The 27,516-nt window shown below is 43.1% G+C and overlaps 1 protein-coding gene across 11 annotated transcripts in view; it reads right to left on the minus strand.

Annotated features, from left to right (window-relative positions):
- The window catches only part of TLL2 (tolloid like 2), a 147,592-nt gene that overhangs the window by 112,816 nt on the left and 7,260 nt on the right, over window positions 1–27,516 (minus strand). For 9 of the 11 annotated variants that reach the window (XR_007377375.1, XR_007377373.1, XR_007377374.1 and 6 more), the window contains exon 2: window positions 5,264–5,374. The exons of 1 other annotated variant lie outside the window; for it this stretch is intronic. Coding sequence is in view for 4 of the 10 variants with exons in the window: in XM_048946754.1 (XP_048802711.1) it covers window positions 5,264–5,374 (111 nt within the window). In the remaining 6 variants the exon portion in view is untranslated. Of the gene's footprint in view, window positions 1–5,263; window positions 5,375–16,251; window positions 16,399–27,516 lie in introns of those variants that run through there. One more of the 11 variants, XM_048946755.1, reaches the window with a different exon arrangement.

Consider the following 27,516-nt stretch of genomic DNA (forward strand, 5'->3'; position numbering starts at 1 on the left):
CAGTTTTACATCATGATCAGAATAAAGGGGGTGCCCAAGAAACCAGCATGTGCCAACAAACCAATACCACACTTTTATTAATAGAAGGTACAATTCAGAACTTCTCTTTGCTTGATTCACCAAAGAGGAATTTTCTTGCACCAGACTTACGAATTTGATGCCACAGCCTCTGGCCGTTCACGGCAGCCTCCATCCCAACATCAGTTATGAAATACTTAGGGCATTCTGGGGTGCATAAAAAAGAGTGTGGCCAGCAGGTTGAGGGAGGTGATCCTCCCCATCTGTAAATATCTAAGGTGCGGGGGGCAGAGTGGCAAGGCCAGACTGTTTTTAGTAGTGTGTGGAGACAGGGGAAATGGCCAGAAGCTGCAGCATAGGAAGTTCCGCACAAATGTGCACAAGAACTTCTTTACAGTGAGGTGACGGAGCACTGGAACAGGCTGCCCAGGGAGGTGGTGGAGTCTCCTTCTCTGGAGATGTTCAAGACCTGCCTGGATGCCTACCTGTGCGACCTGCTGTAGGGAACCTGCTTTGGCAGGGGGGTTGGACTCGATGATCTCTGGAGGTCCCTTCCAACCCCTATGATTCTGTGATTTAAAGTCAATTCCCACTCTGATTTCAATAAAATCTCTGGGATCAAACACATCCAACTGCACTGTTATCTGAATCACTTATTTTAGCTCATAGAGATGCTCTGTAAATCCTTCCTGATCTGTGTGACTGTGAAGGCTTTATCAAGGCCTTCATGCCATGAGCATAAAAATCTCTCAGTATTAGAGGCACAGAAAACCTATTTTGAGCATTCTTGAAAAGCATTCTTGGCGGCAGCGTGATGCAGAGTCACTGCCTCAGCAGCAAGCCCAGCACAGCATGGTAGCAGTGAAGGCAGCCAGACTCCCATGTCTTCTCATCTGCCCAAGCCAAAGCAACAAAACAGTAGAGATGAACTTGCCCTTCTCATTCTCAGAGGTTCCTTTCAGGACTTCAAACTGCCTCAGTGATACAGAAATCAGGAAAAGACATATTGTATCAGTAAATTCCTCTTAATCCCTAAATTGCCTCAAAAGACTTAAAATAAGCCCATTAAGATTAAATAGCCACAAAATTCCCACAGTCGTGGCAAGAAAAGAAAAGCTCTTCTTCCTCTATGGCTAATGCTTTGGAAAATAAAGCAATAAAGCAAAGACAATCACTTTGCACTAGAGGACTCAGAACCTGAGTGCCACTATGCAGTTTCACAGCTTGCCAGTGGATTTTTTTTGTTTCTTCCCCATTTCAAAGCTACCAACAGGCTTTCAGCAGCAAAAGAATCCTTAAAGTTCAGATCCAAATTTCTTCTAAACTGAAATAGACATTGTAAAAGCAAATACATGTAATAAGCTTCAAAGAAATCTATAGGAAACTTAAAAACTGTAAGGTCTTTTTCAAAATGATTAGGAGTTGGTGAAGCAAGGACTTGCAGAGGATAGCACTCGCTGGATGATCTTCAGGCACTTAGAACAAGGGGAAATGTCTTCATGTTCAAAGAAGGGAGCTATAGGTTGGAAAAAGGAAGAAGTCTTCTATAGTGAGGGTGGTGAGGGTTGCTCAGAGTTGTGGTGGGTGCCCCAGGCTCTGGGCAACCAGATCTAACTGTGCAGGTCCTTGTTCATTGCAGGGCAGTTGGACTAGATGACCTTCAGATGTCCCTTCCAACTCTAAGGATTCTATCATTACCCTCTCTGCTGAGCCAAATCCCAGGGGAAATCATCTTCAACAGTGTCGTATGAGACAACTGATTTTCATAGCAAACATGCCACGTAAACTTGAACCCAAAAAAGAGACAGGGAGGCAGCTAACAAACATTTTAAATGCAAAGTAATATTTAAACATCCTTCTCTGTTTCTTTACATAAATAAATAAATTAAATTAATGAGGAGGGAGAATTTTCCTATTTGGAGCTTTTTTTTTTTTTTAATGTGTCATTATATACAGTAATAATAGGATGAATAAATGGTACAGAGCACATGTTCGGCCTGCAGCACCTCTACTTGTCTAATAAGCAGCAAACAAAAACAACACAAGCAATTCTTAGTTTAGAACTTAAGTTCAGTGGAGAGCAGCTAATAGAGGGGAGGAAAATACACACTTTACTTCTGCTTTAGAATATCACAAAAATTGTATTTCAATTCAAAAAAAGATCAAGTGTACAACTTTAGACAGCTGTTTTTACAAGATCATTGATCAGAATAAAACTAACCTTCAGGAAAAGCACAGCTGAGGTTGAGATGTATGGTAAAGAGAACATCACACTACTGGAATTATTTAAGTAGGAAAAAAACACTTTGGAACATATCTGCAGGGAAATCCTGGAAGGGTTTGAATGAGAACTGAACTAGTTGGCTGTTCTGAGCTCCCTTGTAAGTGTGTGCCTCTCAGCATTCACAGTGTTCATCTGTACTGTTTGCAAGGTTTTTGTTGTTGTTTTTACTTAATACTGCTCAGAGTTTTAACTTAGTGGACAGAGACCAGCATAAGAAACTCAAATAATCTGCTTGGATTAAATAGGCTGCATTTAGTTGTAGACTGCCTTGATGTCTCTGCCTTTCCCTCAACAGCACTACAAAAGCATCAGAGAATGCAAGATGCTATTCATAATGCCTCCTGCATTTCTCAGCTGCCCAACCTGCGTTCTCCCCACTGACTACTTGGAAAGGAAGCTGTTTTGGAGCAAAGGAGACTGTTCACGTGAGTAAGGACTATCAGGTCATATCTGCATTCCAAAAGGATTTCAGTGCATAAAATAAGAGGTGCAGTTCTTGTGTAATGCCTCCTTCTAAAGGGCCTAGAGAAGGGCAATAGCTACCTCTCTAGAAAAGAGACTGGACTGGAAAAAGTTAAAGAAGGAGAGTTGAAATGAGAAAGCTTTCCACATCTGACAGCCTCAGCTCTCATCAGCCAAGGCTTTTACTGAAATCATCCCTAGTTGTATCTATGTTCACTGGAGATCCATCACCCATACAAATGTGGAAACTTCATTCTTCCTCGGGAGCTTAACAACTGCAGATGTTCTACACAAGCTAGTAAGGTTTACATTTATGAACAGCCCTAGAGTGTCAAATAGCACTACTTTCACCCCTCCTCCCACTCCTCTCAGCCAAACAGCATTTTCTGGGGACACAGAAAAGAATGCCTGGCCTAATAGCTTGTTCAGAACTGCAACTCCCAGATATGAAGAGCCTGTGTGTATGTACATATTAAGTACTTCCCCCACTATGCAACTAATCCGATTAACAGCTTTAGGAAGCTCTGAAACGTTATAATTCAAGGGGACCAACTCATAAAAAGTCTTAGACCATTTCTGTACAGAGGTTGCATTCTTCCCACTGGAAATAAAAAAAATAAAATAAAAAAAAAAACCAAACAACCAGAAAGCAGGACTTTCTCCCAGGGAAGAATGGATCCCAATCCCCACCATGCCAAAGTAGACCACCCTCTTACAATTCACAAGTGTCAAGCAAGCCCCATAGGAGAAGAATCAGCTCTTCCTGCTCCTATGAAGAGCCCCCTTGCAGAGCAGGTGAATGCAGAGAACCCTCTATGCATGCTCTGCAGAAAGCTAAGCTTGCTATGACAGGCCCAGGGGCTGGCCAGTTGTCAGCTTGCACTTCCAGGGGTTGAAAATCAGGGAGAGGAACAAAGTCTGCCAGTGATGAGGAGAGCACCATATGAGCACAGCATCACAATTGCCCTAATGACCATCACATGGAGCACCACTGGGCTTTAATACATAAAGACCAATTACACAAGTCATGGTTGTGTGAGACCACCATCTGCCTTACTTAGTATAGATGTAGGTTACAAAGTTCATGCCTGGCATGAGTACTGAGCACAAAAAAATGTTTCAGATTCAACAACTATAAAAATCAGCACTAAATTGATACGGTTGGCATTTGGCTTTGCTTCCACAGAAATATCTTCTAACTTCTGTAGCTGAGAAAGAGACATAGAAGAGATGAACAGTGCCTGTCCCGCCTACTTGGTCCTCATTCTCTGACTTACCTTCTGCTCTAAAGGCAACTGATTCCTAATAGTCTAACACTTGAGAATGAACTACACTCAAAACAACATTAACAGGGTAAGTGACACAATAAGACATTTACAGGAAGCAATGTGTAAGAAAGAAAGAAATGTGCAGACCCCCTCTGCACAGAGGTTTAGAGTCAATATGAGTTTAGATTAGATATGGTGATGTTAAAGTATACATCCATGTTGGGAGATGAATGTGCCGTCTTTCTTTCTGACATACTCTTAACAGGAAGCTGTAGCACCAAACCCCAGAATAGGACTTACACTTACTCTGAAACAAAAGGCAGGCAGTCACAAAGATTCAGAACCAGCTAGCAGTCCTTGTGAATGAAACAAAATGAGCGGAGATGCACAGACATCAGATCTGCCCCACCAATCCGAGTGTCTGCTCAACTGTACACCCTACTTGCTAAATTAAAAGCACAGCAGCAGAGAGAAAATAAGGTTGTCCCAACCTGCTTTGTCTCCAGTTCCACAAATGTCCCTCAAAGCTCAGATTCCAACTAGTTCTCCTGCCATCATAAAATAGATACCTCAGTGAGTATCTTCACACTCTCCAAACCAGCTGCAGAGTGTTTCAGATACTCTTAGAGATGGAGACAAAGCAGAGCTGCTGACTCAAGAAACAACTCCAGTCTGACTCAAAACTGAGCATACATAATAGCTAAGTAGGGGGAGAAAGTAACATCAGCATATATTACCAACCTCTTGGCTTTACAAAAAAAATCAGGACTGTTAATCTGTAACAATTACATAACCTTTTCAAGGGTAGCGGATGTGCAAGACATCAATGGGTTTTACCTAGGTTAATGCATTTTTTTCCAGTTTTTAACCTGTCAAGATTGTAAGAAAAGAGAACAGTAATACTTAAATTTAATGCCAAGTTGAATTGTCCCTATTTCAATCAAATTTCCTTCCAAATTTGCAGAAGCAATTCTTCAAAGGAAGAAACCAACACTGTAAATTCAAAACTCCTTCAGGCCAAACAGAAAGGCTCCATGACTGCCCTCAATGCAAATCTTGACTGTTTTTATCAAAGTTCAGAGTTGGTTCCATTTCCAATTACATAACTAGCTTCTCTCTGCGTGCATTTCCCTGCCTGCAAGAATAGGCCACGCGAATGACAAGGAACTCTTTGCCATCTGACAATCAAACCAAGTGAAAGAAGGCAGTGTCACCTTTGGGCTGCCCTTACCTGAAGTGTGTCTTGCGTTGCCAGCTGAGTGCTTTGTTAAGTCAACAGTTCTGTCTATTTGAAACAGCTTCAAATCATCTTCATCTAAAGCGATATCACCCCAAAAGGCAGCTGGAGAGAAACAAACTGCAATTAGTTTTATTTTGGAAGGAAAGTATAATTCCTATGCAGACTATCACAACTCCATGGACCAGAAAAAGGTAATACACAGCAGTATTTTATAAGCACAGAGAGAGTGGACACTGGTGGAGGCTAGGTGACAGTATTTAAATTGAACCACTGTGCAGGTGCACAGAAAGGAGCTTATTAGCTGAAATGCCTTGTGTTAAATTTTATTGCAGGTCTGACTCTCAGCTGAGCTTTATGGAGGTGGTGTTCACTGTCCATTAGAGCCTACAAGGGGCAGTTATGAGTACTTCCCTAGCTAGTGTGAAGGAGAGAACTAAGATGCAGCTCAGATTTTGACAGATGTTGCGTCCACGGCATCTCAGGTTAATAGTTTGCATAAAATAGGACAACCATGAACTGTCAGCTGTGGAACTTAATGTTCAACCTACACCATGCTAAACTGGCCTAAATCCAACCACAGATCCAGCCTACCATTTCCACTTAGCTGGAGAAATGTCATTTATTTGTCCTCTTGCGGATTAGTTACCCTGACTGAAGTTCTCAGAGTTTTTAGTTCTGTAAAAATCCTTGAATTTCAGCCAGAAGCCATTAATAAATAAATAAATAAATAAATAAACTGATACCTCAACACTCAAAGCTCAAAGAAATAAGACTGAGAACCCTTTAAAAAAATAAAAGGTAACCCTGTAAGAGTTCAGTTGACTCTGCAGTGTACAGTGTACAGTTCATATTGAAAAGATGCAACTAAGTAATTGCAGATGATGAAGCAGCTGACCAAACAGAACAGATCTTTCAGAGATAACAAACAGGTTATGAAATGAGCTGTTAAAATTCATAGTCTTTGTAGGTTGATGAAAAAGAAAACAAAACACACCAAATAAACAATAGAGAAATTAATTCCTTGTACAGCTCAAGAGAACTCAGTAAGTTAGGCAAGGACCAATGTAGAGTTAGTTGCTCTCTGCAGCAGTGACCAGATGCAATGGAAACACAAACAATATTTACATTCCTGGAGGGAAAAATTGTCCCATTGCTATGCAAGCAGCATCACTGATCAGAGTAAGTTAGGCCTAAGTAACCACAAGGTTTTACTCATCAGTTTGCTTTTACTGACAAGACCAAATGAAACATGTCAGGATATTCGCCTCTATATCAGAAACCTGCAACTGCATCTGTGGTAACTGAATTATAAAGAGTTAACTCCTACAGAGCTATGCCTGCTACAGGGCACATCCCAGCTGCCACACATCACCCCACCAAAGAGCTGCCATGAGCAGCTGAGCTGGTATGAGCGCAGGAATTCAGCTGTTTCCATTTCCCTCTGTCTGTCTGGGCTTATGTGGCCATAGTAGAGGAATAGGAGGCAGGACTCAGCCTTGCAGGAGACTGACTGTAGCTTTTTGGCTGTGTCTCTTTAACAGCACTACCAAAATCCAGAGTACAGAAATACAGCAACAGTTCCAGAAGACTCCATAGTGCAGACTAATCTATGCACTGACATCAATTAAAACGAGGACAGAACCTATACAAAGGCATAACTCAGGCTCTCCCTGATATCTTGGCAACCAAATGCCTCATACAGAACAAAGGAGAACATAAAATACTATCAGCTCACCACCAACTAACAAGTCTACCAGCTTGGCCAAGAGGCATGCTGATCGGGAATGGACAGAGAAAAAACAGGGTGATATTCTCCTCTGACTGCAATTTGAAGACTTTTTATCCATATAGATATCCATGACTTGCTCAGAACAATGTGGCAAACAACATCCCATGCCATGTGATTCTTTCTCCAGCCACATTCAGTAGGTTACTATTGAATTGGCCAAATGGACATCCATTCTCGACCCTAACACAAATCAATAGTACCATTTCAATCCCAGAGTAATTTCCACCACCATAGGCTCTCAGGGGCTCTTTTCCATTAGCACTGCATAGTTTGTTTTTCAGGACAAGGTAGTAAGCACATGCTGAAGCTGTGGTATGGATTTAAAGAAACAGAATTGTTGTATTTTCATTCCCAATGGAAAAGAGTTTTCTCCCAACCCTAGCACAGGAATCTCTTTCTGTTACAAAGCCATGCATCATCCTGAAAGATGGCCCACTACAAAAGCCAAATTTCCCTAGCATTTATTGCCAGCTCTCTATAGTCCCAGCATGCTCAAGGGGAATCACAATTTATCACAGTCCTGAGCCAGCTAAGCAACTTTCCTCACTGGAAATCCTGGCTGAGAATGTTGCGCTGCAACTTCTCCTGTGCTGTCAAAGGCTCTTTCCTAAAGGCATGCAAGCCTAAAAGATGCTTGCTTCCACCCCAACGGAGTTGTCCCACAGGAAAGAACAAGTATTTTATTTTAAAGGGTCACAAGTTCAGAGACTTCTGGCAAATTAAACCTCTGAAAGCATCCCTTCTGATTTCCTTTACCAACGTCTCCTTTTTAATTTAACATGGGAGGATTTCCAAAAAGAGAAAACAAAAACAAAAATTAAAATCTCCTAACAGCAGGCTAGCTAACTTGGAAACCAGTATTGCTCTTGGCAGAAATCACTGCAGCGTACAGCCAGGTGCAAACTCTTAACACTCAGCGCAATAGTGTGCCAGCTTTTGTTTAAGATGATGCATTAATCGCTCCGGATAGTTAGAACAGAGCAGCCCTTATTGAGGTTGATGCAGTTAATATGAGAGAGTTTGCTTCCACGCTGGACTAGCAGTCTGCATCAGCTACTCAGAATGTTTAACCCCACCACTCCCCAGCGTGTGCAATGGGAAACCATTTATTTGTTGAGGCAAAGGAGGAATAAACAAACAAACCCACCATTAAAAAAAAAAAAAAAAGCAGTCTTGCAAGCTGTCTTCATTTTCAGAAGATTTCTTCCCCAGGAGAACAGGAGAACAGTCCACATGCTGGTGTTTGCACTGCACAGTAACCTGCCTGGGGGGCTCCGGCATTCTATAACTCCAAAGCAATGTGGCTGCCCAGAGCATCTTCTTCCTAAAATCATTTCTCTGCAAAACACCCCCTGGTCTTTTCCTTCCCACAGTGCTCTCAAGTAACTTCTTTTCCCCTCTTCTACTTCTTCCTACTTGTATCTTCTTTCCCTAGCTTTAAGTCAGAATTGGAATTCAGAGGAAAAAAAACTGCTGTCTCTCATGCTGAGTCAATACAAAAGTGTTTGCAACAATTTAAAATCACATCCTATAAAGCACGTTTACTCCAGTCCATTTAATGAAGTGTCTTTCTACATTTTTTTTTTCTCTCCTCAAAGTCAACAAAGTAGAAAAAAAATAACATTACTCCTGAGAATAAGAACCCAAACAAAATGCAACATCATTGTATTTGTTACAAGCAGACTTATCTCTTCAAGTCAAAATGCACAGGGACAACTGTCTTTCACCCTCACCATCATCAGCCCCAAGTTTACACAAGCCTTATTAACAGAAGGATGCAACTGAAAAATATCACCCAAAGTCTGTGTTTGAATGGATCTCCAGCCTCCAAACCAAGGCTAGGAGCCTTTCAGCCATTTGCCTGTCATGATTTCTTGCAAGAAAGCTCCATTCCAGCACCAAAAGATCAGTATAGTCCATAGATTTACCCTGCTGACAGGAAGCTACAAAGCAGTTGGCCTCTGGACACCATGGGAGACTGCAGGAATTTTGAAGCACCCATCAGAAACAGCTGCAATAGATTCTTAGAAAAAGCAACCTTGGAAACAGGCACGCTCTGCCTGCCTGGAAAACTCCATCCCACTCCTCCTCAGAGAGGATCTCACCAGGTGAAGCTTTGATTAAGTAATGAGAGGTTTTAGGTGCTGAATAGGATGTGAACCTAGATTGAGGACTATACTCCACAAGCTGATTCAAAGGAACCCTCTTTCTGTGGGGACAGAAGCACGCTAAGTCTATGCCATCAGCTCAAGAATCTTTTTTGAGCTTGCAGCCAGTTGGCACAGCTCACACTGACAGACTTTTATTTCAGTTCCTCTATGCAGTTTTAACACATTTTTGCTGGAAGGTCTTTACTCCTGCCTGGCAGATTTCCTGCAGCACAGTATAGCAACGAGCACGGAAAACAAATAGCAATGTGAATCCAAACAGATGCCTCACATTTGTTTCAGCAGCATTCATGACTCAAACTCAGTTTCCAGTGGCGTTCACAACCTCTCTGCGTAGATAATAGCTGTGCTCCCAAGAAGGAATGCCTCATGATTGACTACCTGAGCATGTGAGAGTCAGTACAAAACATCAGAGGAAGAAGCATTTGCACAAGTAACCTGGGCACCTCCAATTTTGTGGCCAGATGGATGCAACGGTCAGGTAACCCAAGGCGCAGACTCAATTGTCACCCAAGTGATGAGCCACGTCAGCTGTTTGTGACTAAAAGTGCAATCAACGGATGTGGTCTGGACACATCCCTGAGATAATCATACATGTACGTGTGTAAGGGACAGTGTTTTTCCCCATCCAGATCTTTTCTCCATAATCTGGGTTATGGAAAGATCCTAGGGCACCAACTCCTGTTGCTCCAGAAGTGACTGTACCACGCCAGAATAGTGCAAGGGAAAGCCAGCATCTCACCTTGTCAACAAGAGCAATAGGCAAGGAGTGCTGGCTGTACATACAGTTGGGTTATTCTATGATTATTCATGCACTAGCAAAAGCCTGCAAGTTACTTCTCAGCATTTGCTGATGCTTCCCAGTCTGACAGGTCTGAGTGCTAGAAATTTAGTTTTCAGGGCTGGCCACACTTTCATTAGGGCTTCTGCACTCCAGCAATAAATAAATCAACAGATCAAAGTGAATTTCCAGCACATTCATTTTTCTTTCTGCTCATGCACTGACATGCAAGTCTGTTGTTGCCGAATCACCTGCAGATACAGGAAGCAGTGAGAAAGTACTTTGAAATGTGCTGGAAAATATTCATACCTTAAAGAAGAAAATCGTATTCCCTTGTGCAAAGTAACAACTGTGTCACAAAAGAGAAAAGCCTTAAAAATAAGGCAGTAATCAGTGAAAAAGGAGATAAAAATCCTAAAGGCTTGCGTTGGAAATAAGGCCAGATCATGAGGAAAAGTAGAATGGGATACTAGCAACAACAGCAATAATTAAGAGAAAAGCATCAAGACTACCATATTAAGCCATGGTGCTTCAATCTGGATCAGTCTGTTTCTCTTCAGTAGGAAAAAATCAGAAGTTCCCCATTGGCCAGCCTTGACGATAAATTGGCTTGAAGGCTCTACTGCAAACAAGACCATACAGCAAAGGTTCCTACAGCCAGCCTGCTGTCTGGCACAAGCATGGTTCTCCAGCAAGAGAGACTCAACAATTCACTTCTCAGTAAGCAGAAGTTTCCCTGCCCGATGACGACATTTCATTGCAGAGTATCAGTTTGTGGAATAACATCTAACATGGCCCACTTCTAAACAACAACAAACATTTCAAGAACATCAAAATATCGTGGGAATCTGAGTTTGACGCCCTATTCAGACTTCTGCAGAAATCTGAGCTAAGTTATCACATGTAGCATTCCCACAGCACCCTCTCTTGGGAAGTTATCTGCAAGAGACAGCATTTACGTTCAATGAATGCCTTTCCCTGGAAGGTGACAGAGCAGTAACAAACACACACTTTGGGCTTGTATTTGTCCAAAGCTGCAAGCACATGCATGAGCTTATATAACATTTGGCTTTAAGGAATAACTCATACTCTCTCCTGGCTGCATGCTGCCTTATTTTAATGGGGAGCTGAGGGGAAAAAAATAAAAATAAAAATAAAAATAAATAAAAATCAGTGGCATGAGCAATACGGCCTGTCATAATTAGGTTAGGAGAAAGATTTTTCTTTATAATATTCATAACTCTCCTACTACTGTTGGCTGCTTCTTCACTCAAGGTCTCCACCTTTTGCATACCTCCATGGTAGTCACTTCTGCCCGGTGATCTATGAATCCACTCCCAGTACAGGTGATGCAGAATGGCATTTGTGAACTCAGAGCACAAAATCCATGACACAGGCAGCAAATCAGCTCCATCTATGGGCTTTTGAAGGGTTAAACATCCATCCATTCATAGAAGTACTACAAGAGGATGTCTGCTGTAATACTTTGGAGCAACTTACAGGGCTAAGGATGCTACTTCTCTGTAATGCAATGTGTAAAATTCAAGGGGCCAGCTTAACCCTTCTCATAAAGGAAGTTGGGCTATGCGATCAAACTAACATTCTGGCACACTACCTCCTTTAGATGACTATGCATACCCCATCGCAGTTCTGTCACAAGACAGCTTTGCCCATTCATGTCTAAATGGACCTCCATGCAAGCTGTACACAGCTTGCAGTGCGCTTCTTGGTCACATTTCACGTGTAGGTAGACAACAGATGACCAGAAGGCACCATGGACACACAAACGTATTTTGATCTGGTTTGTTCACAAGTGCTAACTAGCTACCTACACCTGAGATAGCTGAGCATCTGACACTTTCCTAGTCTGTACAAGACAGTGCAGGGAAACTGCTTTTAAATAGGGCTATCATTCATGGATCTGTTCAATCCCCAAGTTACACAGTTTAGAGGCATATAGGGGAAAAACAAATGGTCACTCAAAAAAAGACCTTATATCATTTTTTTCCTGTCAGCTCACACCTGGTAAGATGCCCTTGCCAAAACAAATAAGCACAAAGTTAAAAAAGTAGAATTATAGAATACCCTGACTTGGTAAGATCCCACAAGAAGCATCAAGCCCAACTCCTGGCTCCACACAACCACCCAAAATTCAAATCTTATGTCTGAGAGCATGGTTCAAATGCTGCCTGAACTTCAACAGGCTTGAGGCTGTGACCTCTGCCCTGAGGAGCCTGTTCCAGGGTCTGACCATCCTCTCCTGAAGAACAGTTTCCTAACCCAACCTGAACCTCCCACAACACAGCTTCGTGTTGCAGCAGACAGACAAGAAGTCTAAGGTCCAGCTATCACCATTCCCTGCTAAAATCTACATTTCATGGTGCATACAGCTCTCAACCATTGTAGGAATGGAAACCAGGAACCAAAACCATCAACAGAAAAATGTGTTTTGTTTTCTGATCCTAAATGATAGTCTTCAAAGAGAGCATAGTGGCACTTGACAAAGGTGCTTCTTGACAAGAGGCAGCACCTTTCCCCTCCCTCCCTGCTTCACCTTCCCCAAGTGCATATGAAATGCTCTCACTGGAAATACAGCATCATTTCTGCTGTCCTTTAAGAGAAGGAGACGGCAAGGTTCTGGATAATGAAATCCAAGTGTGCTTTTGTCAATTAATTACAGAGAAAGCCATACCACACAAGCCCCATTGCACACCCTCCATCATTTTTGCTGCTCGATATAACTTTAATTAATCTTTCCTTTGGCAATTTGAAGGAAGGGTGAGCACGCTGCAAACACCCACAGAGTATTAAATTGATTTCCTGTTTTACAGTCCCCTTTCCCTTCCTATTGGCCCAGTTATGATTTGTGGCCCTTCACTTGGAGGCATTTTATCCTCACTAATATAATCCAAAGCCTCGTGCAACAACTACATCCAGAAAAGTAACACTTTGTACAGTCAATTGCTTCAGCCCAGGCCCTGTCAGTACAAAGCAGATTCACTCTTCCCCTTCCCTCCCCATACCACAAGAATTCAAATCAACTTCTTTATGTCCATATCTTCAGCATTTTAACTTATACCATTGACAACATTTTTGTTCTAATTAACTCAGACATTATGCTCCCCATACTTTTCTGTCTGTCATTTGTAGGAGCACACCTTAACTACCCAAGTGCTAAGGCAAAACACATTTCACTAGAAAACATGACCCCCTGCCTGATGTACCAGTCTGATCTTTTAACCTCAGATAACTAGATCGACAATCAGAACACAGAAACACCAAGTTCATCCTGGTGAATTTCGCAACAGACACATCTACCTTCTAAGAGACACACCACCCCACCTTGGACTTGTAGGGCTGAAAACAGGATCCTTGGCAGGAAGTACACACTAGTCCACAAGGCAAGTCTGGGTTAGGAAAAGGACAGGCAAGTGTAGTTCTATAGCTCCACAGTGAAACAAGTTCTTTTCAAAATCCCTTCTTTCCACTTTGTAAGAGATATAGGCTCTGGTTTTCAGAGACATCTCAGCAAACACCTTCCACCACTTGTCAGTAATTCCACAGGCATTTGGTCAGAATTGATACTGTCTCGCAAGGAGCACGCATCTCTTCTTCTCTGGACTCATATACAAGTCCATCAGCTTTTTGCTGAATACGTACACCCAGAGCAGGAGGAAGATCCCAGCACATGCAGACAAGTGCTCAAAGCTGCAGGGTGAGAAGCTCTGCCCAAAGTCTGCCCTTCTCATCTGGATCAGGAGCAAGTGGAAAGGTCTGACTGCTGTGTGATTTCACAAAGGGTGCCTTCAAGCTCGCTGGAGAAGACAGGAATGAGGCAGAGAGTTAAGTCTTGTGGATTTGTTTCCAATGTGTCCTCAAGGGCAGGCATGGGGACTGCATGACAGCAGTTTCTGACTCAGGTATGACAGTGACAGTTGCAGGATAGAGGCCAGGAACATAGTCCCCATTTCAAAGACGAATTGCTGTCTTGAGGTTCAGGTTCTTGTTCAACGACACTTTCTCAGTACCATGGGTACCGAGACCTTGACCTAAAGCACTGCGCACCCCTCACCAACTGTCCACAAAACAAAAACTTTCTGAATCTTTCATCCATCAGCTTCAGTCTTCTGGTAGGAATCAATCTCGGCCAGCTCTTCCCCTCAGATAACTCTCACACCTTGGGACTTGCCCTGGATTCATTCTTTCAAATGAAGCTGAGGAACAACCTTAGAGACGCAGGTGAAAAATTAAGACTGCTGCAATCCTAAACTTCACTTAGAGTAGTTCAACAGCTAAGCATTTTCTCCCCTTAAATTCATTTTACCAGCCATGACTACAGTGTCAAGTGAACCATCACAACTCATTTAAACTGCATCATTTGGAAATAGAATTTATTCTTCAGGTGTCAGATTTTGTTGCAAAAACTGCCCTCTTTCCTTGATGCATTAGGTGTTGTCACCTGACTGGAGCCCCAAGCAATGCAGCTAGAGAACAGGTGATCTTAAGCAAGCATGCAGAAAATACACATGCACACACACACAGGCTCATCACAAAAATGAGCAGGAACAGAACCATTAGCTAAGCTATATCCTCAAAAAAAAAGGAAGGTAGAATTCCAGCCCATTTGGAGCAAACTTAAAGACAGGCTAACAATTTCTAACCACAGTGCTGGATGAAAGGGGGCAGTTCATGATAGATCACATCTATTCATGGGCTAGACAAGGAAAGCAAACACTGGCTCATTTTACTCATTGTTCTTCATCCACCAGCACCAGGAGAGAAGTGTTGCAGCACTGCAGGAAAAAAAAGCAAAGAAGCAGACAGAAGGTACGAAAGAAATGGGAACTATTTACGGAGGATGGCTAATTTGAGCTGTTTACAGACTTCCCCTCTGAGTTTGGGGATGGAAGGGAGCTGGTTTCAGCCATTAAAAGTACAACGTGAGAATCCATTAATTTTCCATAGAAACAATGTCATCATAGAAGCGAGACAAATCTGATCAGTCATGCAAATGTGCTGATGTTGAATTCTCAGGCCTGGGAGGAGAATTTTGGTTGCCAAAAACACAACAATGAAGAGATCAGAATGAGATTAACAGACAGAGAATGGCATTGTGGGAGCATGGGATATATACCCCCAAATCACCTCCTGACTGTACTAGAATTTATTTCCCAAGCCATGCAAAGGTGCCTGAGCAGAACAGAGGGGGGGGGGGGGGGGGGGAGGAAGAAAGAAAAAAGCTGTTCTTGTATGAGATCTCAGGAAATGGGCAAAAGCCACATTCCAAATGCCAACCAGGAAGGACCTTCACAGAGCGCTGAGCTCACTCCAGGGAGCGGAAGGTTTGGCACCCCCACAGGACTGGGATTCTTGCAAGCTATGAAATCACAGTGTCAAGAAAAAGCAAGCAGTAATAGCAGACAAAACAAGTGACTGTGTATTGTAGCTTAATCCAGTAGAACACTTAACACCACAAGTTTAGAAGAGAAATCAAGCAAGCAAGTTGGCTGCATAAGACACTAGCACTATCCCAGGCATGTGCCGAGCTAAGATCCAATATGAAACATGGCATTTATGCTGCACTGATAAAGGGCAAGCCACAAGAAAAATACTTCTTTCCTTCCCAACAACAACAATCCATAAGAGGGGACCAACAGATTTTATCTCCTTCCCTCCCTTTTCCCTTTAAAATGAAACTGTACAAACACCCATCAGAAGGAGGTACCACACACAGAAAATCATAGTAGCACCTCAAACAGGTAGAGTAGAAACTGCTCACCTTGACAGCAGACTACAGCCCTTCCTCATGAAGAATCGAGCCACTATCCTGGACTGGCCTCACCACAAGTATTTAGGGGTTAAAAATATGCAAAACGAAGCGCTCCACCCCCTGCAACACGCAAAACATTACTAGAGCAATGCATGTGACAAAGATGCTTCCTGATAAGTCTCACCACTAGCAAAAACAGTCCAAAGAAGTGCATGAACAAAACAAGAAGGAGAGCTCAAAGCACAAGAGATGTTTCACCTATGCTTGTCCGCAACCCAAAACATCAACATTTGCCAGAGAAGACATCAAACAACTATTGGGTTCACTTCTTAAATTTAAGAAGTGCAACGCTGTAATGCGACGGAAAGCACAGCAACAATAACAAAGTAGCAAGGTGCTAGGCTGCAGCAAGCCAGGACTGTTCAAATGCAACAGCGGTGAGCACAGACACGAAGGAAAGAAGTTGCTTACCTTCAAAAGACCTCAGGTACAGAATCTCTAAAGAAACACCCTCATTTCTTTGCCAACCTTTACATGAGGTCTGTAAGGGACAGATCCTGGCTCCATCCCTTCTGGTCATTCAGGTACATTGCATGCACCTGAACTCCCCTGGGCCTCCACCAGGTGCTCAATCACTGCTTCAGGTGGCAACTCAATACTTCCGCTTCAAGAACACATTGTTTCTACATTTGGACATATTTACCACCTGTGCTGCAGTGAATTCTAGGTTCCTGCTTGCAGATCCTTTCTTTCAGCCCCAACCTGAGCTAGAGGAAGAGAGGGGAACCTAGGAAAGTTTTCTCTGTGCTGCCAACACCCATTCAGAAAAGTCTGACTGCTCAGTGCAACCCCAGATCTTGCTGCGCACCCCTAACACACCTCAGTCATACTCCAGGACTCACAGAACAGCAGTGGCAGCAAATGGCAAACATTTGCAAGATTACGGCCCAGGGAGTTCTGCACAGCTTACATTTTGGATGAGGGGCAGGAAAGAATAAACTCCAGTGATCACAATTAAAAAAAAAAAAAAAGAAAGAAAAAAGAATAAAACCACCAGCAGCAAAGCTATGAAGGAACACAGTTCTCTTGCAACTGTCTGGTGACACTCTAACCACCAAAGCCTTATGCCTTTGAAAACTGAGACATCTGTAGGTAATTCTACATCTGCCTAGGCTGCCCACTGCCCTGTGCAGCCTGTTCCATGCCCACCGCCCTCTGGTGCAGACCTTTTCTGTAACCCCCAGCTGCCCTCCCCTGACGCAGCTCCATGCCGTTCCCTCAGCCCTGTCGCTGTCACACACAGCAGAGCTCAGCGCTGCCCTCTGCTCCCAGAGGAGCTGCAGCCGCCATGAGGGCTGCCCTCAGCTCCTCTGCTCTGACCTAAGCCAACACAGGGACCTCAGCCGCTCCTCACACACCTCACTCTCCAGATGCTTCGCCATCTTCGTAGCCATGCTTTGGGTGCTCTCTAACAGCTTTCTGTCCTTCAAATGTTGTGGCACTCAGATCCGCACCCAGTGCTGGAGGTGAGCATAACTGTCAGTAACATACCCATAAATGAATGCTTTGCTGTACAAACATTCTCGTGTGGCACATCAAATCAGTGTTGCTGCTGTAGCAGTGATTCATACCCTGTTATGGCCTGCCTTTGGGTGATTCCTTCTGATGCTCCAAAATCTGTTTCATTGTCAGCCTTAAAAGCACTCATCCCAGAGTTCTTCTTTTACTGCATGTATGAACCCAGTGCCATAAACTCTCCCATTCTTGTCTTCCAGTGTTACTGCCTCACAGCTGAACTCAGCCACCCAAACAACCACAACAAACATCACCACAGTTTCAGCAGCTATCACCTTGGTCTATTCTGTAACAGCTGGCACATATAAAGTCGATGCTCTTTATATTCAAAGCCATTTGTCCTGTTTCAGCCACATGCACCACAGTGAGCACATAGGGCTGTGTAGCAACACAGTCCTCCCAGAGTATAGAGCTCCACAAGTTCAGAGGTCATCACAGCTCCAGTTAGAGGTATCACTTTTGGGTGCACTTTTTTCCCATATGAAATTCCTATCAGGATTCAAAAGCCACAGCAGTTCTGCTTTCTTCATCAAGGTTTCATGTCCCTCTAATTACTAATCACTGCACCAGCAGTGAACAGTCAGGAAAGCAATGAAGGATCAAGTGCTATTATATCTATTCATCTTATTTATGCAGTAGGTGCTGCTGAGAAGTTGGTCTTAATCAGTATATGTCCTGTAATATTTGGTTCTGTTTCACTTCAAGCACTCAACTATTTGTGGGTGAGGACGTGCTTGCCACTCACCAAGCAAGCCAGATGCACCCTTCACTTGCTCAAATGTAAATTACAAAAGCCTACTCACGAATATGCATCTGTTTCACGTATGGCTCATACAGCTAATTTAAACAGTTTCCATATGTTGCCCAAAAACTGTGACCAAATGCCACTTATACATAAATGGGGAGATTGTCTGGATTCCACAGAGAAAGGTTTCATCATGCAGCTCCAAGCAACAGCTCCTTTGTTCCTAGGTCTGCCTGGGCTTCCCCAGTGCCCTCTCCTTGGAATGCTGCTGACTGGTCTAAATGCTGCCTCCTGCCAGGGTCCCATCCCTGCAGCATTGTGCTTGCAGGCTCACAAATAGAAGACCTGTAATGAACACCTCAGCATGTGAAGAAGGTCTGCCAAGTCACAGAGTGCAAGCATCCCTGTTCCTGGTTCCACAGAAGTGAGTTACTCCTAGGACAGGAGTGACTTTTGCCCACTTGTCATCCAGATGTTACCACATATATGAGGCTGTATCTGTTAGAACTCCCCAAAGCACAAATGATGCTCTTGTACCCTATGTACCTTTGAAATGTATGCTTCAATATTTTGCTGTACATCTGAAACTGCCTTCTCACTTTTATTGCATCCACTGTGGCTTCCCACTCTGTTCCATTCTGGCAACAGCATATTCAATCTAGACCACATGCAAACTAACAGTCCGTAGTCAGGTGGATCAGGAGCCTGAGCAGATAGGTGAGGACTTCACTCACAGTTACTGCTCTTCTAAAATTAAATCCAGTCAGGGAAGCAGACAATAAACATCTCCATTTGGAAACGCAGGGGAGCTTATCAGAAGAATTCAAAAAAACTGAAAGGGAAAAGAACATAGATGACAATATTTTGCTTGTTAATAAAGGCATGTTATACATGCACTCTAAGAAAAGTGCAGTGCAGAATTTGCATCCACTGGAATAAGGCGCTGCACTGTAAAGTGTGTCACATTTCTCTAGACAAAGTTTGGTGAATCAGGCATCAAATACACATCCCAAAGAGTCATCCAAATATACTTTTCTTAGGATGTCCTGAATACACAACACATTTTTTTACCACAGAACTCAAAGAAGAGCTGGATGTCCCAGCTCTTCAGCCCAGTGCTCCATACCCAAGACACAGTATCTGCTCTTGGGGAGCATTTAGGTATTACAGTTACCTTCCCTCTCAAGTCTGAAGGGTGTCAAGGCTTGGTCACTTCAAAAGGAAGTCATGCTACAGAAGAACAAGCAATCTCAGTTTGTTTGCACACTGCGCTGTTTCCCGCTGGCCAAGGCAAGGAGATTCACCAAAACTATCCTACTCCTACACCTAGTGGCCATCCTGAAACATCTCCTCTCATTAAGGGGGAAACTGTCAGGGACGAGACACAGTTAACTGAAAGTCCTCTTCAAATCTCACATAGGTTGAAGCAATTGAAATATTTCCCATGCAATTGATTCACATGGTTTCTGTAATTCATACATTCCTTTGCATAAAGGGGAGTCATCAGATTTGCACTTAACCGATCCAGACAGCTGCAGATCTCCATAGGCACTAAGTGCCTGGAGGCAGAAACCACTCCTCATGTAATCCTGTTAAGCAGCTGAAATGAATGAAAAAGCTGTGTGATTCAGCATGCTATAGGCTATACTCTCTCCATCAGTAACAGGGTCCTCTTCAGTTCAGCCTCTTGCCTTGGGCCCAAGTTATGAGAGATATTTCTTATCCTGATCTCTGCAGAAAGTATGGAGCACATGAAGTTGCAATGGCCGCCCCTCAGAAAGTGCTAGGAACAAACTCAGGCTATGCATTACAGTCTGTCTCACCCAGTAAACTTTTGAGAATATTACTGAAGAACACTCCAGGAATGGAAATCAGTGCACTGGAGATTCTGCATAGAGGTAAATCAATTCATGGCCATTTTAAAAGAATTAATAAATATATAATTATTCACAAACCAACATCCAGACTAGAATAAAAAGCTCTGAAGATAGAAGAATCTCAGGAGGAAACTGTTAATCATTTGAAGGCCCTTCACGGTAAACCACATAGCATCACATCACAAGAGTTGTCAAGAACCAGCATAAAACCACAGCATTAAGGAATTTGAAGGAGCTACTGTTATTCCTCCATATCCTTGGAAATGGAAGAAAGAGAAGCCACCCTAACACAGCTTCACTTCCTCATGCACTGAAACTTTTTAAAGCCATCCAGCACAAAATGACATTACTGATGATCCTTGAGGTCCATTCCAACCTGAGTAATTCTATGATTCTATGATTCTGTGATTCTATGCATATGCAAATATGGTCTACCTTCCACACCTCCAATAAACTGGTAACACGCTCTTGTTAGTGCTTTCTAGTCCTGTTTGATCACTAACAAATAAAATCTATAATTTCATGAAAATTGGAGGATTAGTTAGCTACAGCCATGACAGTCCAGGCAGGTGATCACAACAGGACAAGCAAAACAAAAATATTATTTCACTCTGAATGCAGCCTGCAGAGCTGTTGGTTACCCCCTAAGGCAGCTGTTTTTCTCTTCTCTCTCTTTCCTCTTTAGCAGCCACTTGGTTCTGTGACCACTCGAGCTACCACAAGTACTCACAAAACTGGGAAGCAACACCAGTCAAAGAAATCAGTCTGTGTGGAAACCAACTTGATAAAAAACTTCTCAACCAGATCAGACTCTGATTACATTCTCTCCCTGAAGCTCAGTTACACAAGGAAAAGGAAGGAGAAAGGTGGGAGGAAAGACAGCAGCCAGGACTTAAACTGAATAAAGTGGCCACAACTACAGCATAACTGGACACAGCTGACTTACAGAGCAGCTGCTGAGCCCTCCCTAGCCAGAGGATGGCCTCCTACTGCAGCACGCCCATCCGTCCCTTTCCAGTCTTGTCCTGAAAACAAAGAATCACCCCGAAGTCACTCACCCCAGGCCTTCACAAACATTCACAGCGTTATATGAAATACACAACCACAAGCAGGCACTGCTTCTGCTGGCCATCCCTCTCTGAAAGACCCCAGCTGAGCCTTGTACATTAGCACAGTGCATTCTGTGTCAGAGCTTAGATTCCTCCTTTGTGGTAGCAAGCACTTGGCACTTTTGCAAGTTATCTATATGCTCCCATGTCAGAAACCTAGAAAACCACAAAGGTATTAAGAATCTTTGAAAAGACTGGTGCTACAGCTCACTTAAAAGCATGCAGAGCGTCAGTATGCACTCTGCCATGGTGCCACTCATCTGTCTGAAAAACAGAAGCTTTTTCATCCTTGCTCACTGTGCACCTCCCTGGCTCTGCAAGAGAAGAGAAAGGATTCCTGTCATCATCAGTCTGCTTCACCCCAGAGCTGGATTTATTCCAGCAGCAGCGTAATGCAATCGTATAATTAGTGACTATCACTACACATAAGCAGGGCTGGATTGAATGTGCAAAAGCAACTTCAATTTTGACATTTCCCAGCCTTAATGAATTGTCTCTACAATGTAAACAACTTCTTCCCCTGACAAGATGTTTGTGCCCTCTGGATAGCAAATAGTCTTGTGTCAGGAGTGTGCCTGTCTTTGAAGTGGGAGGTTGCAGTTTGACAAAAGCAGAGGGCAAAGGGGAGAGGAGGCAGAGCTGCTATGAGACAGTTGCCAGAATTTAACTCTGCCAATAAGGTCTCTCTGCATTAGCCTTGTTTGGAGGCAGAAAAGCCATTTTTTGGCTCAGAATTTAAAAAAAAAATTCCAAGCCCCAGGCAGACCAGTGTCAGGAAGAACTCCAGTCCCAAAAAATGCAAACTGGTTCCAGTTTCCTACAGCTGTGAGACTTTGTCAGAGAAATTCCTGGGTACATACAGAAGACAGGGTCACCAGTCCCACTGGAAAAAAATAATAATAAAAGGTCACAAAAGGGATGAGATTCATTTCTTGCGGAAGGACATTTTTATTGTGCTTGATCAGAAAAGACACAGCGCCCAGGAATTTGCTCCAGCAGCTGCTGGTCTGCATCAAATCAAAGAATCGTTAAAGTTGGAAGGGACCTTTAGAAGTCGTCTGGTTCAACACCCCTGCAATGAACAGAAACACCTACAGCACGGCAAGGTTGCTGAGAGTCCCACCCAACCTAGCCTTGAATGTCTCCAGCAATAGGGTATCTACCCAGGCAGAGCCAGTTCATGGGATGGGAATGCAGAACAAAAATCAATGGCTACAACACCACTGTCATCACCAGCTTCTGAGCAGGGGAGATCATCCCAAGGAAGATATTGTTTCTCTTTGCAGTAGGCTGCAAAGCAGAGCCTTCCTTCTTCTTTATGTTTCTGCATCCTGCCTACCTTCTTTTTCCTTCTGGTCACAGGTCATCAACTGCCACCAGTAGTGAGTTTTTATAGAGCAACTTTAAAAAAAAGATAGGATGTAATCATCTATCTTAGAACAACCAACAGTTGTGCACTGAATGGCAGAGGAAGGTTTGTAAGCAAAGAAGGAATAATGCAGTTACAAGCTGGGAAACTACTGAACATAAAGAACCACAGATCATTCTTCATGGCAGAAAAGCTTCCCCAATCCCCCCCATCACTAGTAGTAAGAAGCTGGCTTTATTCTGACCCAGCTCAGAGAATAACAATAACAGGCTGAATTGGTCTCGCCAAACTCCATAGCAGCACAAATGGTTTCAGAAACGAAGGAGGTGTTCAGAAGAGTTAGCTCTGCAAGGCCCAACTTCCAGGCACTGACAGGGCAAGAGAGAAAATGCAAGACTGAAATCACCCCCGGACACATTCAGCTTGTTCAAAGCTTCCAGCAGGGGGATTTATCCAAAGCTTAAAGCAGTTCTCTGCGACTCTTTGTTGCAGAAGTGTAGGTACAAACAAACAGGAGCTGGGACAAAGGGAGTCAACACATATTTTATTAGTAAAAAGTTAATCGGCTTAAAGTGTGCAACTAAATAAGCAAAGCTTACATTAAAGTGACCCAGCAAGAAAAAGATGCCATGGAAATAAAGTTATAGGAAATACAATATAGTCTCTATGTTCTTTTGTAATCCAGTGTAATAAATATTCATGACTCCGGGTTAATGGGGTACCCAGCTCGCAGCCATCACAATAGTTTTTTGTTTATTCTCAAGACCATGAACTTTGGAACCATGAACCTGAATTTCAGGACTTTGCATTCATGTACGTTAGCAAGACTTGGGGTAAAGCAGGGGACTGGAGACAAAGCCAGAACCTTGGCTTGTGACAGTGTAAAGGAGGCTGCTGGCAGGTTTTTGATAATGAGTAACAAGAAGCCCACAGCACACTGGCTGGTTTATCTGTCACTCTCTTCATCGTCAGTAACGGAAGAATGCGAGAAGTGGCACCACCTGCAGCACAGCCCCATCATTCTCCTCCAGTCTTTCCAAGACAGGGCTGATTCCTGAGTTTCTGCCTCCAGAGGAAGAACTATCCTCAGGTAAGTCCTCAAGGAAGCAGTGGTTGCCTGTGCCACACAGCAGCATCACACGGCAGGGAGTTCCACTCCTAATGCACAAAGAACAGGTACCCCTAAACACAATCCCTTTAGCCTTCATATTGGCTGAAAAAACATTCTAGCACCCTGTAGGGACTGGTGACCAAGCTCCAGCCAAGCATTTACACTGGAGAGCAAATATCCTTTCAAAGCCTCCCTAGCCATTAGTTGCAATTTTGATGATACCTTCTGCTGATAATAACACAGCCAGCTTCACCAGTTTTGCAACAATGGCTTCCAACTCCACTTTCTCCTCCAAAGACAGTCCTTTCCCATAGGCACACATAGACTTTCTATCACTTAATTCAGCTGCAATCTTCCTATTCCACATGCAGACAAAATACCCAAGGGGCTACGAATTACTCTGGGCAAGGAGAAAGCCTGCAAGTCTCTAGTGCATTCTGGACAAGTTCTACCCAAGGCATGGATTCTGGGTCAGCAGCATGTATTTCAGAATGGATGGAAGAAAACACACAGAAGATAGAACTTCTCTTTCATGGCCTGCTTGCACCTTGTCAGATTCTCACATAAAATACCAGTCACACAGCAATCTGGGGACTTACATTCAAAAGAGTAATATTAATAAATTAATAGTAACTGCACTTCATGCATCTTCTTTTAGGCCAACCTGGTCAAGTCTTGCCACAGTGAGTGCTATTTCTCCCTTCGGAGGTCCTCATTCTGATCAACTGAATCTGAACAGCAGTAGGGGTAGGCAACATAAAAGCCAAACATTTCTTCAGAATATGGCTTCTTGTAACTGCGAAAACTAAAAAATTAGTAGGAGAAGTGCAAGCATACTTTTGGAAGGGAAACTATTTCTCTAACTAGTTACTGCAAAGATTCAGCTCAGGAGTCAGGGATGTAGGTGTGATGTATGCAGGCATAGCAAAAGCATCCAGGACCCAGCAGTCAAAAGTGCCTATGACAAAAAGAGCAGGCATGCTTGATGGTTTGAGGGTCTCTATTTCACACGCAGTTACAAACTCCATGGTGAACATTTTGTACCTTTTCCAGGAGATTAATAATTGTTCAATGTAAAAAGAGTGCAAAAGGATAGAAAATGCTCTTTAGTGTCAAGAAAAAATGAGGACAGCCAAGAGGTCTTAGTCCTGATGTCAGTATCTCATCACTAAACAACAGTTTACCTTAACAACAAAGCTTTCCAAGAAAAGGCAGAGCCTTGGCAACTTCAGCAATGGCCTTAGGAGATCCCAGCCTAGGAAACAGAAAAAGAAGAAAAAAAAAAAAAAAAAACAACACCAAAACACCAGCATATCACATATCACCTTGTTACTGAAGCATGACAAAGAAGAGAATATATTGCAGAAGAGGCCAAAGAGGGGAAAAACAGAAATCAATAGGATCTAACAGAGCGTGACAGAAAATCACTTCCCCCATAAAAAGAGGTTACTTGCCAGGTTAATGAATCTTTTCTGTTCTGTACTTAGACACCCAGGAAATGGAAAGGGTCATAGGAGCAGTGTGGGTGGGAATGCAATCCCTAGAACATGCTTTCAAGAACAATCAAAGGTTAGAGATTAAATCCAGGCAGTGTTCAACTGCACAACACATCAGCAGCTTAATACAAGGGCCAGCTGCAGTTCCGAGTGTCATTGAGCAGAACACACTTCCAATATCAACATCACTACAAACAACAGGCTTCTCTTCTGCTGCAAAAGCAACCCCAGAAGGTAAGCACCAAGAACTGGAGTGCCTCTGCCTTCCCAGGTCAGTAGCATCAGCAGGTAAAAACCAAACTGAACTGTAGGTCTCTAATCAGAGTAACTGCAACAGCACTATGAAAAACAGCCCATGCTCAAACTCACACTGTACAAATAAGTCAGAAAGTTCTTGGCCCAGCCAAAATTTTTTAAAACTCACTTTTAGTGAAAGAGATCTGCCTTTCTCTTGTCAAGAATGCAGTGGCAGCAGATAAACAGACACAGAAGTATGTGGACAACGGTGGAGGCAAGACTTAGTGGCCACAGAAATCTAAATTAGGCCTCTAAAGTATCAAATATCTTGATTCTGCAAAGCAAGGTGCATCCAACTTAGAGCTGCAATTTCTACTGCCAGGAGCCCTACTAACAAGCTCCATGAATCAGCTGAAAAACTTTGCTGTTTTATCACCGCTCTGTCCTCATCTAGTTTGTGGTAACTATAATAGCCACCCAAGGAATAGTCCTACTTAGCCTCAAGGTACTCAGTAAGGGAAATGGAGGTCCATGATTTCCAGCCATCTCAAGATTCCGTGACTCATAGATCACTATATTAAGCTCCCCAGTGCCTACTTTCTTCTTAGCTTGGCAGAATCATTTACCAACTGCTGCTTCTCAGTCCAGGGTTTCTTGAGTCCAGCAAAGCTCAGATTTATTTGTTCTGCAGCTACCCAGGCCTTTTCTGGAGCCTCATTTTCTATGCTCTACCCAACATCTATAACAAACATGGGCAATGCACCCAAAAGTTTCCTTTGTTACCTATATTTGGTGCAGCCTCAGGTGCAGAGTTCCTGAGCTGAACATAATTCAAGTCCCCCTTTCATGTTCAAGGAGCTCCATTACAAGCCGCAGAGAAGACTTGATTCTGTCATTTCTGCAGGAGGGAGCTCTGACTTGGCAAAACTAGTGTATCTATTTTATACCTGGGGAAATGTAAAGCAAAAACAATCAACACACGCCTTCATCACACAGCCCCCTGCCCACACACACACTGCTGCAGGCAGTTCTCTCCTTCCACAGCAGACACGTGTCACTAGAGCAAGGATCATCTCCTCCATTATGTCTAGCCAGTGCTAGTGGAAGGCAGGGTACATCTTTCTTCTCCAAATTCTGTTTTCTGAAAGCAACAAACCCTCAGCAGGTCTGACCTGAAATCCTGAAATTCAGAATGCAAAACAGTAACCAAAACAGCAAACTTTGGCAAAGTTCAAAGCAAATGAAAACACTGTTGATTAGGAAATGCTGCTTATGCAGGCAACGCTATTTAAATTCAAAGTTGTGTAAACGAGACATGGGAGACTGGGAACACCCAGAGCTATGACATGAGAAGTAGAGAAAGGTAATTCTCAGTATTGTCCAGGACTGCATCAATCTGTTTTATAAGCAGGCAAAGGCACTCAGCATTACCCCACATCTAATTCTGAACAAATTGAGGCAAAATACAAAGTTTGCTTGGACTTCTAACACTGGGATGGTTTGCTCTCAAAGTTGTTTGGGATTTGTGGACTGGGAGGTGAAACAGATGCTTTTTTGCTTGAATGCTGGTATTTGCATGAATACAAAATGCCTTGAGAGGTTATGAATTTTTGTTTCAATCTAAAGCTGAACTATTTCAAGAACCAATAGCAGCTGCCCCTCTCTGACAATTTGTATTGATCAAACCAGAGGGTGATTTACCATTGGGTTTAGAGTGGACTTCCTTCTCAACACACAGTTAACAGTTTCTTTTCATTCCAAGCTGGGCTGACACAAACTGGCTGAGAAGGAGCAATCAGACATTGACAGTTGTTTAATCAAATGCTTCTTTGCACATTTCAGCAGTTTCTATTGACTGGGACCTTCCTGCTCAGGAAGTGCTAGCGAGGATCTGAACATCAAAGTATACATGCCCATTGAGATCAGCATTTTTGGGGAGCTCAGCTATAACAAAGGGGATAAAAAGCAGAAGCCCTAAGTATCTGAATCAGAACAATAACAGTTTCTAATCAATCATCCACCCTTTCTGAGCAGTGTAAGCACATTTCAGCACTAGGTGAAAGCAGTTTTGTTGCAGGTTCATAACTGCAATATTCATGGTCCAGGACAAGAAGGCCATTCACTGTCAGAAGTGCCTCCTTTCTTCCAAGGTTGCTTGTCTCTGAAAAGAGCAAAGAAACAAGCTCCTCATCAGGTCAATGTTCTCACCAGTTCCAT

This window comes from Lagopus muta, chromosome 5, assembly GCF_023343835.1.
Source record: "Lagopus muta isolate bLagMut1 chromosome 5, bLagMut1 primary, whole genome shotgun sequence".
Classification (NCBI taxonomy): domain Eukaryota; kingdom Metazoa; phylum Chordata; class Aves; order Galliformes; family Phasianidae; genus Lagopus; species Lagopus muta.